Below are 20445 nucleotides of genomic sequence, written 5' to 3' on the forward strand. Positions count from 1 at the left end.
TTGAGACTTGCAATATTTGAGTCCAGCCAAGACTGCAAGGCCACCAAATTTTAAGTGATTTTCAAAAACTCATTTCAGTGCTGTCTTCCTGTTAAATTGGACCTTTCATGCCATGCTGAGCAGTGGCAAGTAGAGAGCGAGCCAAGAAGTAGGATGAGCTTGGCACAGCATTATACCTGCTATGGGCCAAGGTTTAGGTAGGTTGTGATTTTGTTTGTGGTGGCCTCGAATACACTTGCTTCTTTTTTCAAAGTGTCCAAATGAGAGAGTGAATAGTAAATAGCCAGAGGGAAATGAGCCAGTGTGTGAGGATAAGCAGGTGTCCCCCTGTGTGTACCTTTGATTACCAGTGCAAGGGGCTTTCTGAGACACTGGCTGGTAACAAGGAAGCAGGTTGCCATGTCAACACCTGTGGTTTCTTTACATGTTTTTACTGCAGCTTTTCATTGTTTTGGTGCTTTATTTTAGGAGCAAATTACTAAGACTGGATGGTTCCAAGAATATTCCTGGTGGGCTAGCAATGTGCTCCAAAGCACAGCCTGAGCTCCCTGCCTTCCCCTCTCCTCTCAGCCAGAAGTGGAAATCCAGGCCACTCTTGGCTCTCTCTGTGAACCAAGACAAAAAGGAAGGGACATACAGGCTGTCCTTAAAGAATGTTGGACAAGCTGGTCTTGCTACAGGGTCAGGGAATGAGGGTAAGAAAGTCTGTCTCTTTCCTTGCAAGGAAGGTCATGACCACATTGCAGAGCAGAAAGGAATATAAATCATTGAACATGCACACACATGTTCGTTGCAGTGCTATTCACAATAGCAAAGACGTGCAATCGACCTAAATGCCCATCCACCGTGGGCTGGATAAAGAAAATGTAGTACATATACACCATGGAATATCATGCAACCGTAAAAAGGAATGAGATCATGTCCTTTGCAGCAACATAGATGGAGCTGGAGGCAATTATCCTAAGCAAACTAACACTGGAGCAGAAAAACAAATACCACATGTTCTCATGTATAAGTGGGAGCTAAACACTGAGTACATACGGACACAAAAAAGGGAGCAACAGACACCAGAGCCTACTTTTGAGGGAAGCAGTTGGGAGGAGGATGAAAATAGAAAAACTATTGGGTGCTATGCTTATTACCTGGGTGATGAAATAATCTGTACACCAAATCCCACAACATGCAATTTGCCTATGCACATGTACATCCTGGATCTAAAATAAAAGTTGGAAAGAAAAAAAAAAACAGTGGCTCCTGGGTTTCATTTGGAGTGTAGGTTTGTTTTGTTTGGCCTCAAGGTGTTTGGCCTGTACCATCTTTTATATTTACATTAGCCGTCAACTTTATTTATTTATTTATTTATTTATTTAGTGAGACGGAGTTTTGCTCTGTCCCCAGGCTGGAGTACAGTGGTGCAATCTTGGCTCCGACTCCCTGGTTCAAGCAATTCTCCTGCCTCAGCCTCCCGAGTAGCTGGGATTACAGGTGCCTGCCACCACACCCAGCTAATTTTTTGCATTTGTAGTAGAGATGGGATTTCACCATGTTGGCCAGGATTGTCTGATTTCCTGACCTCTTGATCCACCCACCTTGGCCTCCCAATAGCTCTCAATTATAAAAATTAGGAAATTTAGCATTTACATGTACCCTAGAACTTAAAGTATAATAATAATAAAAAATAAAAAAAATAAAAATAAAAAATAAAGGCATTTAGCTTTTCTTAGAAACTCAGAATGTCTTATTTTTGAATATGAATTCTGTGTGGAGGAGCAGTTCCCCCTTAAAAGAGGCGAATGTTTGCCCTTTAAGTGTGGTCTCCGCCGCTCCTCAGAGATCCCTGACACTGAGATCTTGTGCCAGCCACCACTTATCATCTACCCCCGCTAATTTTACTCTCATATATAATTCGCATGCCTCCTTAAGCATTTGAGTTTATTAGGATAGTTGTAAAGGCCTGCCCTGTCATACAAAGTTATTCAGGCCGTATCCCAAGGCACTCAGCATTAGTGGTGGTTTTGATGCTGGGAGGTATTAACCCCAGCTTAGGTTTTAGAGATGCCTTTGGCTGCTTGTTTCAAGTCCATCCAGTCTCCAACTCATCATCCACATGGACCCTAGATGTGAAATGAGTGCAGAAGGAGCACAGATGACAAGAAAGTGTCCCAGGCAAATGGTACAGGTAATGGAGGGAAGAGAAGAGACTTGAAACACTTCAGAGGCAGAATTGTCAAGGATTAGGAACCAACTGGATTGTATGGGATGCAGAAGAAAGAAAAATTCAGAGTCTGGAGCTACTGTGCAGATGATAACTGCCACTGGGGCAAATGGAATCAATGCTAGACCTAGTCAGATTATAGTTACCGAAGCAAACAGACATTGCTCAAATTTGAACATTCAAGAAGCAGTTATGTATAGCATGTAATGAATTCATTTCCCATTAAAATATTTCTTTCTTAAAGTAGCATCATGTTTCTAAGTTAATGTGTGTAATAACTAGCTACATATATGAGTAAACCCCTTCCTAGACAGAAGGTTCTTTTAGAATGGAAAATCTCTGATTCATTGCCTTATTCCTAGTACCCAAACAATACCCAATATGTAGTGTGTGCATAAGAAATACTTGTTGAATCCATCCATCAATTACTTAAACAGAAATAATTTAAAGTACCCATAGTTTAATCTCAATTGTTATATATTTTTGCTTCTGTAAGCCTTTTGCTTTTATGTATCTGCTGCCTACCACTCCCTTCTCTGTAGCCTCTGACACCTCTGCACACATACGCACACATACGCAAACAATTGCATTAGATAGGCATATGTAATAACGTATGTGGTTTTAGATAATAAGATTTCTCTGCTTTTGATCTTAAAGTGATTTCTACTTTCCATTTTTATCATTTATTTTTAAATTTCTTTAAATGAATAATAACCTTTTTTAAAGTAAATTTTTATAGTGGATTCTTCACAGAGACTGACCTGTAGTTTTTCCTTAATTAAAGAGCAAAAAACTAAATGGATTGCCTTTCCTTGGATAACCTTCTAGTCATAATCAGAATGCCTTTTGGAGCCAAAGATTTCCCATTCAGCTACAGCTGGTACCATGCATTTTTTTGGGTTGCTTGAGGCGAGGGAGGAGGGTTCAGCTGTTGAGATCTCTAGAAGATTTTTACAAGTAATTATGTAAGTTTTGTAAATGTTATATAAGAAATGAATGCATTCTTGTTGTAAAAATAATAAAAATGTATGTAATGTAAAAAGCAAAGGTCCCACTTGAATTCTGTCTACTTCCTTGAGTCCGTTTCTTTGCCTAAAAGTAATCATAGCTAATTTTCGTATGTATCCTTTAAACATTGTTCTACGCAGTATGGCATAAGCCTAATTGGATCATACTATACATGATGCTAACTAATTTTTTTTTTTTTTTTTTTGAGACGGAGTCTGGCTCTGTCGCCCAGGGTGGAGTGCAGTGGCCGGATCTCAGCTCACTGCAAGCTCCGCCTCCCGGGTTTACGCCATTCTCCTGCCTCAGCCTCCCGAGTAGCTGGGACTACAGGCGCCGCCACCACGCCCGGCTAGTTTTTTGTATGTTTTTAGTAGAGACGGGGTTTCACCGTGTTAGCCAGGATGGTCTCGATCTCCTGACCTCGTGATCCACCCATCTCGGCCTCCCAAAGTGCTGGGATTACAGACTTGAGCCACCGCGCCCGGCCTGCTAACTAATTTTTAAAAGATTGCAGAACAGTGCGTTTTGGAGAAATTACCATGTTAAAGCATATGTATCCACCGAATTCTTCTAATTGCGGCATAGTACTCTGTCATATGCATGTATCTCAGTTTATTTAAGTGATCATTAATTCATGGGCATTGAGCCTATTTCTAATTTTTCACTACTATGAACAATGCCACTGTGAATATCGTTGCCTTGACTCTTTGTGAAAATATGAGTCTTTCTCTAGAAAACATCTAGAAAATTAGAATTCTCTAATTAGAAAATTAGAATAGATTCTCCTTGAATTAGAATTACTGATGTAAGATGTGTACCTTTAAAATTCTGATACGTATTTCAAATTTGTTCTTCCAAAAAACTATACCAAATTACTCTTTCAGTAGTATGATAGGAGATGAACTATTTTTCCACTTCTCTGTCCAAACTAGGTATTACAATTTTTGGGGAATTATTATAAATTCCGTGGACAAAAACATGAAATCTCACTGTTATTTTAAATTATCTTGTTGATTCCCCCATGAAGTAGAGCTTTGTGTGCCACCTGGGGCTCCCTCATGGTTTTCACTTGTATCTAAGCATCATTCTGCCCTCCTATTTCAGATGCTCACTACCTCACCTGCAGGATCCAGGAATGCACCGAGACAACTAGAAGTGGGCCCTTTGCCCGCTCCATTGACATCAGTTCCCTGGTTGTCCAGGATGAATATATCTTCATTCAGGTGAGTACAGAAAGTGCAGCTGGTGGTGGGAGGATGCATCACTGAAGTTGGCTGCCTGCTAGGAAAAGGAGGGTGGCTTTCCCAAGGTTGTGAAGATGTGGAGCTGAGACACTGTCCCTCCTTTGCTTCAGGGACCCAGTCCTCTGGGGAGAGCCCGGACTTCTACTGGTTTTAGCGATGCACTGAATCCTTCCATTGGATTGCCATTTTATAGCACAGGAGCTGTCTGAATTGACTGGGTCTTGGACTGGATTTGAAGTAACTTAAAGTCAAATTTCTAATGGGATTTGACTTTAAGTAATTTATCAAAGCTACATTCTATTTCCACCCAAAGTGACCTGTTTAACTTGGCAATGAAAATCCCCTATAAATTAAGTGTCTTCAGGATTCTTTTTCTGGAAATATCTAGTGTTTCCCCTTCTTTCCGGTGCTGACTACATTCTCAATATCCATGTCCCAAAGCATTTACTCCCAGAACTCAGTCTTGGGAAAAATGAGATGGGACTCACATATTTAGGCAGACCAGGGAGGCCTTCTTTTACATTTTGGGTCTTGTTATCTCTACTTTGTACTGTGAGGAGGTACAAAACAGGGCAAAGATAAGAGGAACAAAAGGTAGTGCTCCACCAGATGACTGACAGAGGGTGTGTGTGATAAATCAAACACAGCATTTGACTGCAACCTTGATTTCCCACACTCTGCCTTCCCATCCTTGTATTCTCAGTTGTTTTGAAAACTATTCCCACAGGAAAGTTGAACTTTGAAAACTCCCTGAGTTTGCTCATACCTAAGCACCTGAATGACCTTCTCTACCTGACCCCTGGTATTTCAGTCCAGATCAATCCCGTCTCTTCTAGGAGGCTTTCTATGAATTTCCAAGCTCAGTGTGACTCGCTATCCTCTGAACCCTTGCAGCTCTATAGTCTATACCATTCCTCTAGCACACAGGCTATCAGGAGCTATTACTTATTAAATCTCAATGGATTTGTCTTCTCTCCAAATTGTATTTTACACTCTCTGAGAATGGGGACAATATTTTATACACACAGTTGACCCCTCTCCCTTAGCCCTAACAAGGTGTCTTTGCATATCAGGGGTGTTCAGTCAATATTTGTTGTATTGAACTGATTGTAGGCATCGCAGTTACTTCTCTCTATAACTTAGTTACATAGATTTTTGAGGTCTAGTAAAATACAGGAAAAATAGCCACTCAAAAACCATCTTGAATGAGGGAGTGAAAGAGGAAGGTTCCGTGGCTTCAAAAATCCCTGTTTTTTTAGCTTGACTGAAAGCCTGAAAGCCAGAATCTCAGGATTGTGTTTCTAAGTCTTGGCAGGCCAACGGCACTTTCATTCTCTTATTCATAAGTGTTTGTTTATTGAACACATACACTGCAAAATACACGGCACCAGTCACTACTCTAGAGTTCCTCAAATTTCTGCCCTTGACCTGCTTCTCTACCCAGTTACTCACTGCCTGAGCAATCCCATGGTTTTAAGGACTATCTCCAAGGTTTGATCACTTTCAAGTCAGTGAGCTGTGACATCTACCATGTACTGCAGCCTTCCGTATCAAATAACCAACTCAACATCCCAACATAGAAGACGTTCCACAAGTAAAACAGAACCAACAGGTCACACTTGACCTTGACCCTTACGCAGTTTGTGGCACAACCCCTACCAGGTCAAAGTCAGTCTGTGTTGCCAAATTAAATGAACCCACAGCCTCTGTTAATATCACTCTTTGTGATTTCTCTAGTGTTACCTTTTATTCCATTCTCATTGTTATGGTCCCCATTTAAGGCCTTTATCTCTTTCTATGTAGATTTTTTTTTTTTTTTACAATGGAAGCACAGGAGTGAGTTATGAATTTACCAATCAGATTTCTCTTCCCTAATGCTAAATATGCCAGAATTGTTTCTTGGAAACATGACTTAGAATTTTAAATGTTCAGACTTTTTTCATTTTTCCTTGTGTTCCATAAACTTTGCTGTAACCCTGCAGACAGATATACAGATTTTTAAACAAATTATTCTGAAACATTCCTTTTTTATTATACTGGAAGCAGACAGAAGTTTTGTCTTTAATTAGTGTCAATTTTTATTTTCCTTGAAAAGATACGTAGTTTCATTATTCAATAAAGTTTTATTCATTACCAGGTATATGTGAGGTCTCCTGTTCTAGGTGCTGGGTGCTGGGGTTAGGATAGTGAACACAACAAACTTTCTGTCTTAGTGGTATTTAATTCTAGTGGAAGATAGGAAAAAATATGTGTATGATGTAAATATCCATATATTCATAGATATGAAAAGTTATGAAGAGTAATGGTTAAGAACATATAATTTAGAGCCTAACACCTGGCATTTGTTGAAACTGTGGCATTCCACACTTAGCTGTGTGACCTTGAGCTGTGCCTCCTTTGACTTATCTATAAAAAGAAGATAATCGTAGTACTTACTTCATGGGTTGCTGGGTGGATTATATTTGTTAACACTATCTGTAAAGCAGTAAAACAATGCTCTAGAAACAGTGTTATACGAATATTTGCTTTCTATCTTTCTATTTATCTTTTACTATTATATATCTACAAAATGTATCAGATAATGACAAGTGCTATGAATAAAAACAAATCAGGGACTGTGAATGTTGAAGCCATAAAGGTATTGCTGTTTTATTTTGGAAGACTTAGGAAGGCCTCACTGAGTGGTGAACTAGGAACAGGGTGGCAGAAGATAGTGCAGTCAGAGAGGAGTATGGAGCCAGGTTCTCAGGCCTTGCCTCCCTCGAGCCCGCATGAAGATGAGGAGTGGGTGGTTAGAGATTTGAGGCTGGGTTCGGGAGTGGGGGTGGGTAATGGAGCAGTTGCAACTGAGTGTATCCATTGTAAATTCTACAGTATATTGATGGCATTTTTAGACCACAGAATTGCCAGTCTCAGCTGAGTTGATCTATTGTAAAGTTGCCAGCATATTGATGGCATTTCTTAGACCACTAAGAAATAAGTATTGATGGAAAAGAGAAACGATCCAAAGACTGAACCTCAGGCTACTCCAATATTCAGAGTTCAATGAGATGAGCAGGAACCTGCAGTGAGGCCTAGATAGACAATTTAGAGATAAGGCCAGAAAGGTGGAGGGTGCTAGATCCCACTGGGCCTTGAAGGCTTTATTTTTACTATCAATGACATGGGAACCAATGGATTAACAATGCCCCAAATAATGTGAAAGGCCAATAAACTTGAGAAAAACATTGAATTTCATTAATCATCAACTAAACACAGGTTACATGGTATCATTTGCAGCTATCAATTAACTAAGATTGAAATATGGTAGAAGAATGCCAATGAGTTGCAGGTAAACAACTACACATAGTGCAGGTACAAATATAGATCAGTGGATCATCAGCATTTAATCCACCTTTTTCTTCTCACAGGTAAGTTTGGCCATTTGCATTGACAGATATGACATATATATCTTAGTTCTGACAGTATATGCTTTGTGTTTAATTATGATTACTTTAAAACTCCCATTATATGGTCTGTTTGCTTTCCTATATGTCTGTTTGATAATTCTGAGTATTTTTATTTTTGTTCTAAGTGCTTAGCTTTATGAATAGAAATTTATATAGCATACTGAATCTTCTATTTCTGGACAATATCTATTGATTTCCTGTTGGCAGCAATTACAAAATCAGCATATTTCCTTGAATTTCTAATTTTCTCCCTCTCTTTAATTCTTCCGCTACTTAATTTTGAATAGTTATTTCCTAGTGTTTGTCTTACTGCCTTAAAATATAATTCTGTTAGACTTAAATAGTTTATGAAGCACTACAGAAGAAAGGTAAAAAAAAATAGTGTGTGTTTATGACCTCTTGTCCTATTCCTCTTTACGTCATCATTTTAGAGCATGAACGTTCTGCTCTGCACTGTAATTCCTGCATTTATTTTGATTTTAGTCTTATAGGTAAATGTATTCAATTGTCCCCAGAAGTCTTTTTCCTATAGTTTTTTCTATTTATCTCTTGGTTATCTGAAATTTGTCTTCCAAGAAAGGCTAATTCTTGAATGCTGAAAATATGTTTGTCTGTATCTTTTTATGTTTTAATATCATTTCTTAGGGTATGAAATGTATGTGTCATCCTCTTTCCATCATAATTTTTACTCCGATAACTTGTTATTATTCAGACCAATCTCATATTTTTCTTTAAGACATCTTGTTGTTGTTTTATTTTGTTTTTTAACTTCAATACTTAAAGGCTTTAAAAAATATTTTGATACCAATTACTTATTAGTTAACATATACCTTGTGGTTGGCCATAGTGTACTGATTCTTTCCTCTGGAATATTAATATTTGTTAAATAGATTTAATTTTTTCTTTATTTTTAATTTCTCAGGAGTTTCTGTGGCATATCTTGAAATATATTTTCTATTTCAGTTTTATTGTTTTGGTTCCTTTCTTCCGGGATACCTAGGATGTGTACACTAGACAGCAAAGACAAGAGAAAGCCAAAATTTGTCCCTTCCCAACCCTTTTTTACTCCCTGAGCAAACTGAGAAAAATGAGATTAAAAACAATCTTACATTATTCTTCAATGAGTACTTAGTAGAGTCTGGGCTCTCTAGGTTCTTTTTGCTTTTTTGCTTTTTTTTTTTTTCCCCTGTTTTTGTTTAAGTTCTTTTCTGAGCTTTGCCCGTTTATATTGTGTCTCTTTCTCTTGTCTCAACATACCTCCCCTGAGCTCTTGTATTTCTGCTTCAAACTCTTCTCTTATAGAGGTTATCTCCTCGTCATACAGGTTATTTTAAATTATAGCAGTGTGTTTGCAGTTTTTATTTGCTCTATGGAAGCATATTTTATTCCATATCTGTTATTTGTTTTTCCTGTCCCTTTCCATCTTTTATTTTCCTATATTACTTTATCACTCTTATGCTGTTTTCTTTTATCTTTATGTGTTTATTGCTTATTTTTTAATGCTATGAGTTCTTCCTGGAAAAACTATTTGAGGAGGTTCATTTTAGTGATAGATTAGGGCTCTGTTTCAGCTTAACAAGAATCCTTCTTGGTTCTCACTGAGGTCCTATATGACTCAAGATTATTTTCTCTGTGAGTAGGTTCTTCTCATAAGACAGAACCACCTGGTACATAATATATGTGACTCCTTTTTCCACATATAATGTGTTTCAGAATTAGATTTTCATTGTGGATAGAGTTTGTATTTCCTTTTCTTATTTTTCTTATTGCTCTAGGGTGATTTATAACAGGAAAGGGGAGAAGCATCATCATTATTTGGCTATTTAAAACCATTTATAAATCCTTATTATATATTTTCTGAAATGACCTTACTAATTGATTTCCTTCTCCCAGATCAACACCAACCTTCCCCACCAGCCAGTCACAGGGCAAAATCGATGTTTCTACATTTAGTAGCAGCTCATCACCTATAGAGTAAAATCCAATTTCCTTACCATTATCTGCAAAGACCTCTATGACCTGGATCCTACCTACTCCATCAGCCGCATATGAATTCCTTACCCACCACTGCTCTTCACATTCCTTCCTTGTTTCATTTTAACCTTCAATAAACATAAACCTGTTTAGTCTCCATGCACAAACTATGCCGTTTCTTACTTTATATGCCTTTCTTATATATTTTTTTTCCTGCCTGGGATGTCCCTTTACCAGACAAATTTATTATTTAAATTTAGGACAAACAGCACCTCCCGTAGGAAATCTTCCCTGACATCCTCAGTCGAGATTGGACGAAGCTCCAGTGCGGTACTTACCCATTTGCATTATGTTTCCCCAGCCAGGTCTCTAAAAGGAATAGGAGTGTGTGTTATTCATCATTGCTTCTCCTGCTCTTAGCATAATGACTGGTACTCAATAAATGTTTGCTGAACTGAACTGAACTGAGAAGATAAGACACCATCCTATTCTCAGGAAGTATAGTTAGTTATCTTTTTGAAGCAAGGGAATCTTGTTTCTGCAGCTAACAATACAAGACAACTTGCCTAATTGACAATTGCTCACTGCATAAGAAATGACCATGCAATGTACAATGTCTCTGCGTTTTTATAAAACTGCTGTCCAAGAACTACCCAATATATTATTCACTGTCCTTTTTATATTCATTCATTTAAATGTATTAAAATACATTCAGCCCAGTGGGAAATGCACATAACTAAACAATTATAATATAATATGATGAGAGCTGTATTAGTGGAAAGCACATGTTGCTCTTGGAGAAAGAGCTTTTCACCTGACCCTAGAAGAGGGTCAGTACAAGCTTTCTCAAAAGAAGGCTATGAGTTAAGTAGGTGAAAGAGAAAGAGCATTCTGACCAGAGGAGAAGGCCTGGGTAAAGTTAAGGAAGAAAGAAAGCAGAATGTATCAGAACCTGTTATGTAAGGGGCAGTTGTAATTGTGGGAGGGAGTGGAGTGGTAGAAAAAGAAGTTGGAAAACTGAATTGAACACTTTCTATTTTCTTTAACTAAATCTAGATAATGTTGTGTTCCCCTCTTTATAGTTGCTAGAAAGCACAGAACTAATTTTTGTGTGAATTTCAGCAGCTTCCCCACATAAAGCTTATGGTATTGTTATTCTTCATATTCCTTTATGCTTTGCCATTGGTCATTTTTTTATTCCTTGGCTGCTTTCCTATATTCTTTTTGTTTGTTTGTTTTATTTTGTATGTGTGTTGTTTTTAAAGAATTATTAGAAACCATCTCAAATGATTTTCTGAAACCAGTGTCATTTTAAAATCTTTTTTGGGGTGAGGGGTATAAGTTTTGAAAATGGAAATGAGGATCAGTACGGGCTTTATGGAGAAGGTAAGATTTGTGTCGATTGTGATCAATGTTTGCCTGTGGCCTAGAAAAGGGCGAGCGTTTTCATTCTGTTCATTGAAATAAAGTTGCCTCTGCAGCCTTTGTCAAAGCAGAAAAGCCACAGACCAACAGAGTAGCTTTTCCTACTTTGTTGGAGAAGCTACACAGATGCTATATGAGCACAGTGTCAGGGTATCAGAGGAAGTGGTGTTCTACCTGTTCCTGCCTACCAGTCTGTCAGAGAATGGCCTTGGTAGAAGAAGTCAGAGAGCAGCAAGGCTCGAGTCCCTTCAAGGTGGCATCGCCAGGGAGTAGCGCCAAGGCAGAGCTGGACACTGAGGATTGTGCATTCCACTGATGGATGCTTACTGGTTTGGCTTTTAAAGGGGATCCGTGTAGAGGCAGATTATTTTTTATTCCTACTATTTAAGCAGTTGAATAACAGCAAGAGACTTTGGTGGGTTTGTTTTTTCCTGACTATAGAGATTTATCTACTTAAATTTCAAACTTTTAAAAGTATTGATGTCTTATATTTGGTTTTAGTGCTAACAGAGACATATAACTGAGAAAGAAGAAACAACCTCACAAACAAAGGTGACCAGACTTTCCGTTCATCCTTTCCCACCCTTACGTGCCAAATCGAGGGGGATGCCTGGAAAGGCTGGGCTTTGGGCTTCCCAGCACCTCCTCAAACAGAGCAACTCTGCTTTTGTTTGCTCTGTATATTAGGTTTCCTAATACTCTTTCATTTGACAAAAGGATCCTGCTGCTAAGTAATGTTTGAAAACACTGACTTTTTGCAGCCCTGTTGGCTGCATTGGTCAAAGGTGAGGTTTTCCATGTGTGGACAGCTGAACCATGAGGAATTCAGGTGAGATCCAGGCCCAAATCTTTTCTCTGCATATTAATAAATGTGATGCACATTCTTAATGTGTAATTATTTACACATGAGTGAGAGATTATATACAAATGTACAGTATATGCATTTGAGAGTACAGTTTAAATGAAAACCTTGGTAACCTCTTTATAATGATATTCATTCATTAAATTAAACATTTTCCCATAATATTAAAAATTTTATCCTCTCCTGTTTGCCCCATAAAGGAATGTGCCTCATGCCCAATCATAATTTTATTTCTCTTGACGTATTATTTTTAATTCTGTGTCTTATGTGCAGTAGAAGGGTCCTAAACCACCCATGCAGCTCCTACTATTTAGAGAGACCTCGAAGGTCTCTACTTCACCTTTTATTTTCCTATTGACTAGGAGGTAAAGGTAGCCATCCTGATGGTTTTGCTTGGGGGAACCCAGTGTTTGATATCCTGCTGTTGGACAAGCTGAGCTGGAGATAAACAGAAAGCTGTGAAATTTGTGAATCTGTCAGTTCCTTTTCTATGTAGGGGACCTGAGGTTTTGTAGCAAAATCAAAAGAAGCTAATCCTTCCCAGAAGAGCCCTTGTTTTAATAGGGAAAAGTCTGCCTGAAATGCCTCCGTTCCACTTGGATAAAAGAGAAATCGGCTTTCCCCTGTAGGGGCAGGGGAAGCAATAAGTTGATTTCTGTGTTCTGAGCCAAGATGGTTGAAAATCCTGTCTTTTCTCCTTATGGAGTAGCATTTCTAGTGATTATCCTGAAGAATCTGTACTTTAGCAGCAGTTGCAATAAAATTCCTTTAGTAATAAGATTCATACCCTGGCTCCCCTTGCTACTAGGGAATGTGATGAAGAAACAAGAACAGTCCCTTAGTAACCTATCACCAGCAATGTGTATGTTATGTCTGCAGTGGATTGTGTGAAACCCTGCCCTATACTCTCTTCATGTCACAGAGGGTGACCTTCAATGTGGTAAGAGTTCATTTACTCATGGAATAAACTTTCATTGTGCATGCAATTGTATTCATAAAAGGGGTATAATACTGACAAGTCTTCAAAAATTTAAAACACAAGAGGAAAAGTCCATAATTAAGATACAGCTAAAGTACTCTAGAGGTGGGAAGAAAGCAGAAAATTTCAGGGAGGGACGGTCATCTTGCCTCTTCTTGGTCTCCTTAGCACAGAATGAAACTTTTCCCTCGCTGTTTTAAGTGAGCCTGTAGTGCCCTGTGAGATGACGTACTGCAAATTGAACATTCTGGAAAAGGACATGGTTTTTAGGAACTGAGCACAGGGAAAGGGTAGGAACCCCAAAGTTACAGTTGGCCACTTGAGCCTGGGAGGGTTTGTGCAGATTCAGGCCAGGAGAAGAGAGTGGCTTCCCGTACCTGTGGCACCCACAACCACTCATGCAAACCCAGAATAGCTAGCTACTCCCTGAACCTTTGTAAAGATGCCAACCAGACAGGTGACACTGTGTAGATCCATCTACTACCCAGTGGTATTTTCAACTCACAGTAATGTTCTATAGACGTGGTGAAGAAAAAAGAAACCTTATATAACAAGGAATTCTGAGGTTGGAACAATAACATGTATCAGACTGTTTCTAGGATGATCCCAGTACTACAGTGAAGTCAGTTGGTAGCTTGGATACATGTTGCTGTTAGTTTTAAGAGTTCTATGCATAAACATAGAAAAATAGTACGTTATAAAGTGTTGGGAGATGTTCCAGAAGTACTAGCAATTAACAAATATTGGTATCCAATTAACGGATACTTGTTGAGCCCTAGAAGTGTGCCAGGTGCAATGGAGCATTGCCCCTGCTCTCCATCAGGTTATGATTCAAATAGCTAGTGGTCTGATGTGAAGAAAAGAGCCCTGACTTTAAAGACCTAGGTTGTAATCTGGAATCTGCCACCTACGAGCAAGGAAATACTACACAAGTCACTTATACTCTCAGAGTACTAATTTCCTCATCTCTGTAGAATGGAATCATGCTACTTGCCCTTTCTAAATTGGAAGGTTGTTGTGAGGATCAAGGGAGATAATAATGGCTTTGAAATGCTTTGAACGCTACAAAGCCCTACAAAATGCAAGAATTGAGAGACTAATCCACATGCAAAAATCAGCCTCACTGTTTAGTGTATGCACATCCTCTTTTAAGGATTTTTATAAGCCGATCACATAAAAGATTACTAGATCTTTTCTCCAAATTCGTTTTTAAATTATTCATAGACTCAATTCATGTATCAACATATGTGCATGATAAAACCTTCCCACATAGCTTCCATTGTGTTGGTTTCTTTGATAACCAACTTTTAATGATATATATGAGATGTAACTATTTTGGGATTTAATTAACTTTCAAGACTGCTTTTGCATCTTGGTCTCAGCTCACCTGGGTTTTGGTACTTCATCTAAGATCCTGCTTTATATACTATCATGGAAGGTAGAAAAGCCTCTATGATGTGGCTACTGTATCCCCAGTAAATTATTATCTTTCTGAAAAAAACCCTGAGGCAGAAATTAATAGAGTGTAATTATTCAAAGAAAAGCTATTTGGAGATGTTTTAAATGATGTTAATTTGGTCTTAATGGGAGAGATTTTGAATGTTAAATAAATAGCAATTACATCATTAGGGACACATTTACAACACAAGAGTTTAAAGCAAAATGAAAGAGTTACAGAGACAATCTTGAAAAGAAATCCAATAAAGACATCTTCAGGTAAATATTCTTGAAGTGCTTTCAGAATCTTAAGTAAAAGTATTTTCAACAGCCAGCCCAAATGGAGGTTCTTTAAATAGCTTGGATGCATCTCCTATATGTATAATGATTATAGTGGTTTGCTGTTAGTATTTGAAATACTTACAGGAATAAACACAAATTAGTGATCTGATTGCAAAGTAATGATATTTAGTTGACCTTTGTATGGAGCATACTCCATCTCACATCCTTCCAACTACGTTTGCCTCAGCTACTAGCTTTGCACAGAGGTGGCCTGCTATCACCTTGCCTCACCTGCACTATGGATCCCCTGTTCCAGGGCTGATTTCTTCCCAAGTAGGATGCTTGCAAGAGACCCGTTAGCTATTCTGGTGCAGATACAAGTCTTGAAGGTGCCAAGACTCTGGGACAACTTTAGCAACAGGAATCCAGAGCTGGTGGATCAGTGCTGCTGGGAATGTAGATTAGTTTAGTCATTGTGAAAAGCAGTTTGGCAATTTCTCAAAGAACTTAAAACAGGATTACCATTCGACCCAGCAATCCCATTATTGGGTATATGCCCAAAGGAAAATAAATTGTTCTATTGTAAAGACATATGCACACATGTGTTCATCACAGCTTTGTTCACAATAGTAAAGACATAGAATCAACCTAAATGCCCATTAATGGTAGACTGGATTAAAAAAAAAATGGCACATATACACAGTGTAATACTATACAGCCATAAAAAAGAACAAGATCACGTCCTTTGCAGCAACATGGATGGAGCTGGAGGCCATTATCCTAAGCAAATTAACACGGAAATAGAAAAAAATATACTGCATGTTCTCACTTATAAGTGGGAGTTAAACTTTGAGTACATACGGACACAAAGAAGGGAATGGCAGACCCCGAGGCCTACTTAAAGGTGGAGAGTGGGAGGAGGAAGAGGATCAGAAAACTACCTAGTAGGTACTATACTTATTACCTGGGTGACAAAATAATCTGTACACCAAATACCCATGACATACAATATGCCTATATAACAAACCTGTGCATGTACCCCTGAACTTAAAATAAAAGTTAAAAAATAACTAGTGGATCAGTACTTTTCTCTTATGTCAGGTAGGCAAGTCTGAGCCTCATTCTACATGAGTTTTCATAGGCTGTCTAATGGGATTGAGCCCTAATTGCTGACAGTAATAACCGGTTTAGTAATATACCCTGGAACGGCCTTCTCTCCCTCCCTGTTTCCTGCTTCCTAGTTTCACCACTCCTGTCCCCAGATCATTCCTCAACAAACAAAAACAAAAAACTACATAAAAGACCTTGTCTCAGGCTCTACTTTTGGGGGTAACTTAATGCAAGGCAATCTTGAAAGACTTTCGAATATTTCTTGAATCCCTACTATGTATCCAGTTATTGTAGGTAGAGTGAACTATTTAAGTGAAGTAGAAGGCATTGTTCTCATCCCCATATAAATGAGATTCCTCAATCTAAACACCCATTTCCATCCCTCTTCTCAAGGACTTGATACTACTGATCATTCTCCTTTCCCCTGTCTGTAATTTACTCATCACTATGTTAAACTTTCCATCAATATTTAAATATTTTAAAAATATCCACCATCTTGACATAACAAAACAAAGCAGGGTAAAACTTTCTTTGAACCTACACCCCTCTAAGTCTCCCATGTTTCATTCACAATCAAATTTCTTGAGCACCAACTTTATTCATAACCCCATCTTCTCATTTTCCTGTCTCTGTAACACTTGAGACTGACTTCTGCCTCTGCCACCACACCGAAATTGCTTTTGCCAAGTTCATCCAAGGTACCTTTGAAGTATATCTAGACTATGCCTCTTAATAATTAACTTAGTTGACCTGTCTAGAGCATTTGAACCTCTTGACTGCTCCTTCTTCCTTGAAGCGCTCTCATTGCTTCCTCGATAGGGTACAGTTCAGGGTCCCCTCTCATCTCTCTGTCTTTCCAATATCATCTTACTTTCCAACACAGGTGCCTCTTCCTCTGCCCACTCTTTAAATAAGGGTTTTTCCTCAGTGTTCTTTCTAGGTTCCTTTTCTCTGTTTACTTCCTACCCTCTCTGATATGGTTTGACTGTGTCCCCAGCCGAATCTCATCTTGAATTGTAGTTCTCAGAATTCCCAATGTTGAGGCCGGGCGCGGTGACTCAAGCCTGTAATCCCAGAACTTTGGGAGGCCGAGACGGGTGGATCACAAGGTCAGGAGATCGAGACCATCCTGGCTAACCCGGTGAAACCCCGTCTCTACTAAAAAATACAAAAAACTAGCCGGGCGAGGTGGCGGGCACCTGTAATCCCAGCTATTCGGAGGCTGAGGCAGGAGAATGGTGTAAACCCGGGAGGCAGAGCTTGCAGTGAGCTGAGATCCGGCTACTGCACTCCAGCCTGGGCGACAGAGCAAGACTCCGTCTCAAAAAAAAAAAAAAAAAAAAAAAAGAGCCTCCTGCAGTTTCTATAGAAACAGTATGGAGGTTTGGATCCTCAAAAAAAAAAAAAAAAAAAAAAAAAAAAAGAAGAAGAAGGAAAAAAAAAGAATCCCCAATGTTTCGTGGGAGGGACCTAGTGGGAGGTAATTGAATTATGGGGGCGGTTACCACATGCTGTTCTCGTAAAAGGGAGTGAGTTCTTACGAGATCTGATGGTTGTATAAGGGGCTTTTTTCCCCTTTGCTCAGCACTTCTCCTTCCTGCCCCTGCTGCGAAGAAGGTGCCTTTCTTCCCCTTCTCCTTCTGTCATGATTGTAGGTTTCCTGAGGCCTTCCCAGCCCTTCCAAAGTAGAATTGTGAGTCAATTAAACCTCTTTTCTTTATAAATTATCCAGTTGTGGGCAGTTCTTTATAGCAGTGTGAGAACAGACTAATACAGTAAATTGGTACTGCAGAGAGTGGGGTGCTGCTATAAAGATACCCCAAAATGTGGAAGCTACTTCAGAACTGGGTAACAGGCAGAGGCTGAAACAGTTTGGTGGAGAAGAAGACAGGAAAATGTGGGAAAGTTTTGAGCTTTCTAGAGACTTGTTGAATGGCTTTGACCAATTGCTGATAGTGATATGGACAATGAAGTCCAGGCTGAGGTGGTGTCAGATGGAGATGAGAAGCATCTTGGGAACCAGAGTAAAGGTCACTCTTGTTATGCTTTAGCAAAGAGATTTGTGGCTTTTTGCCCTTGCCCTGGAGATCTGTGGAACTTTGAATTTGAGAGAGATGATTTAGGCTATCTGGTGGAAGGAACTTCTAAGAGGCAAAACATTCAAGAGAAAGCAGACCATAAAAGTTTGGAAAATATGCAGCCTGATGATGTGAGAGAAAAGAAAAACTCATTTTCTGGGGAGAAATTCAAGCCAGCTGCATAAATTTGCATAGGTAATGAGCCAAATGTTAATCATCAAGCCAATGGGGAAAATGTCTCCAGGGCACATCAGAGGTCATCACAGGAGCTCCTCTCATCACAGTGCCGAGGCCTAGGAGGAAAAATGGTTTTTGTGGGCTGGACTCAGGGCCCCTCTGCTGTGTGCAGCCTGGAAACTTGGTACCCTACATCCCAGCCTCTGCAGCCATAGCTAAAAGGGATCAACATACAGCTCAAGCTGTTGCTTCACAGGGTGTAAGTCTCAAGCCTTGGCAGCTTACATGAGATGTTGGCTCTGCAGGTGCACAGAAGTCAAGAACTGAGGTTTGGGAATCTTCACTTAGATTTCAGAGGATATATGGAAATGCCTGGATATCCAAGCAGAGATGTGCTGCAGGGGTGAAGCCCTCATAGAGAACCTCTGCTAGGGCAGTAAGGAAGGGAAATGTGTGGTGTGAGCCTCCACATAGAGTCCCTACTGGGGCACTGCCTAGTGGAGCACTGAGAAGAGGGTCACCATCCTGTAGACCTCAGAATGATAGATCTGCCAACAACTTGCACTGTGTGCCTGGAAAAGCCACAGACACTCAATGCCTGCCTGTGAAAGCAGTTGGAAGAGGGCCATACACTGCAAAGCCACAGAGGCAGAGCTACCCAAGGCCATGGGAGCCCACCTCTTGCATCAACATGATCTGCATGTGTGACATGGAGTCAAAGGAGGTCATTTTGGAACTTTAAGGTTTAATGGCTGCCCTATTGGATTTCAGACTTGCATGGGGCCTGTGGTGCCTTTGTTTTGGCCAATTTCTCCCATTTGGAATGGGTGTATTTACCCAATGCCTGTATCTTGATTATATCTAGGAAGTAACTAACTTGTTTTTGATTTTACAGGCTCATAGGCAGAAGGGACTTGCCTTGTCTCAGATGAGACTTTGGACTTGGACTTCTAGGTTAGTTCTGGAATGAGCTAAGACCTTGGAGAACTTTTGGAAAGGCATCATTGTGTTTTGAAATGTGAGGACATGAGATTTGGGAGGGGCCAGGGGCAGAATGATGTGTCTTCATCCAAATCTCATCTTGAAGTATAGCTTCCATAATCCCCATGTGTTATGGAGGGGACCTGGTGGGAGGTAATTGAATAATGTGGGAGGTTGCCCTCATACTGTTCTTGTGAGAGTGAGTTCTCACAAGATCTGATGGTTTTATAAGGGGCTTTTCCTCCTTTGCTCAGCACTTCTCCTTTTATTAAACTCCTTTAAAGTTTAATAAAACTTTAATCTTCACAGGATCTCAATATGACAGATATTGTCTTTACTTTTCTATGGAGGAAACTGAGTTTCAGTGAAATTTAGGTAACCACCCTGTGAAGAAGGTGCTGTTTCTCCCTTTCACCTTCTGCTGTGATTATAAGTTTCCTGAGGCCTTTCCAACCATGTAGAACTGTGAGTCAATTAAACCCCTTTTCTCCTCTCTTAAGAGGTTTAATTACCCAGTCTTGGGTATTTCCTCATAGCAGCATGAGAACAGACTAACACACTTTCTCTTTGAGTAAGTCCATCCCATTCACTTTTACAGTGTCAGTTACTATCTAAATGCCAGTGACCCCAGTGTCCCCTGCTCCTCTCGGCATAATGCAGAGACCGGGAGGCTCTAGCAAGGGGTCTTTCTTTTTTTTTTTTTTTTTTTTTTTTTCTGAGGCGGAGTCTTGCTCTGTCGCCCAGGCTGGAGTGCAGTGGCACTATCTTGGCTCACTGCAAGCTCCGCCTCCTGGGTTCACGCCATTCTCCTGCCTCAGCCTCCCGAGTAGCTGGGACTACAGGCGCCTGCCACTACGCCCGGCTAATTTTTTTGTATTTTTAGTAGAGATGGGGTTTCACCGTGTTAGCCAGGATGGTCTTGATCTCCTGACCTCGTGATCCACCCACCTCGGCCTCCCAAAGTGCTGGGATTACAGGCTTGAGCCACCGCGCCTGGCCAAGCAAGGGGTCTTTCTTTACAGGATGCCCATCAATCCCTTAGGCATGGCAATCACCTTTCTCCGTTCAGAACTCTACTGTGCATGTCCCTTATAAATTACTAAGACTTGTTTCTTCCCAGGATATCTAATGAGGCTCCATGGAAGTTACAATACCTGTTGCTTGCTAGGTCAATATAGCAAAGAATGTTTTCCTTTAATCTCAGAGAATGATTCTGTAATTTGC

The 20445-nt window shown here is 39.8% G+C and overlaps 1 protein-coding gene across 1 annotated transcript in view; it reads left to right on the forward strand.

The window, feature by feature from the left end:
* Positions 1–20445, forward strand: part of SORCS3 (sortilin related VPS10 domain containing receptor 3) — a 621661-nt gene that overhangs the window by 449537 nt on the left and 151679 nt on the right. Inside the window, exon 7 of the mRNA XM_007964048.3 lies at positions 4328–4446. Within this exon, the coding sequence (XP_007962239.3) occupies positions 4328–4446 (119 nt within the window). The remainder of the gene's footprint in view (positions 1–4327; positions 4447–20445) is intronic.

This window comes from Chlorocebus sabaeus, chromosome 9 (genome assembly GCF_047675955.1).
Source record: "Chlorocebus sabaeus isolate Y175 chromosome 9, mChlSab1.0.hap1, whole genome shotgun sequence".
Taxonomy (NCBI): domain Eukaryota; kingdom Metazoa; phylum Chordata; class Mammalia; order Primates; family Cercopithecidae; genus Chlorocebus; species Chlorocebus sabaeus.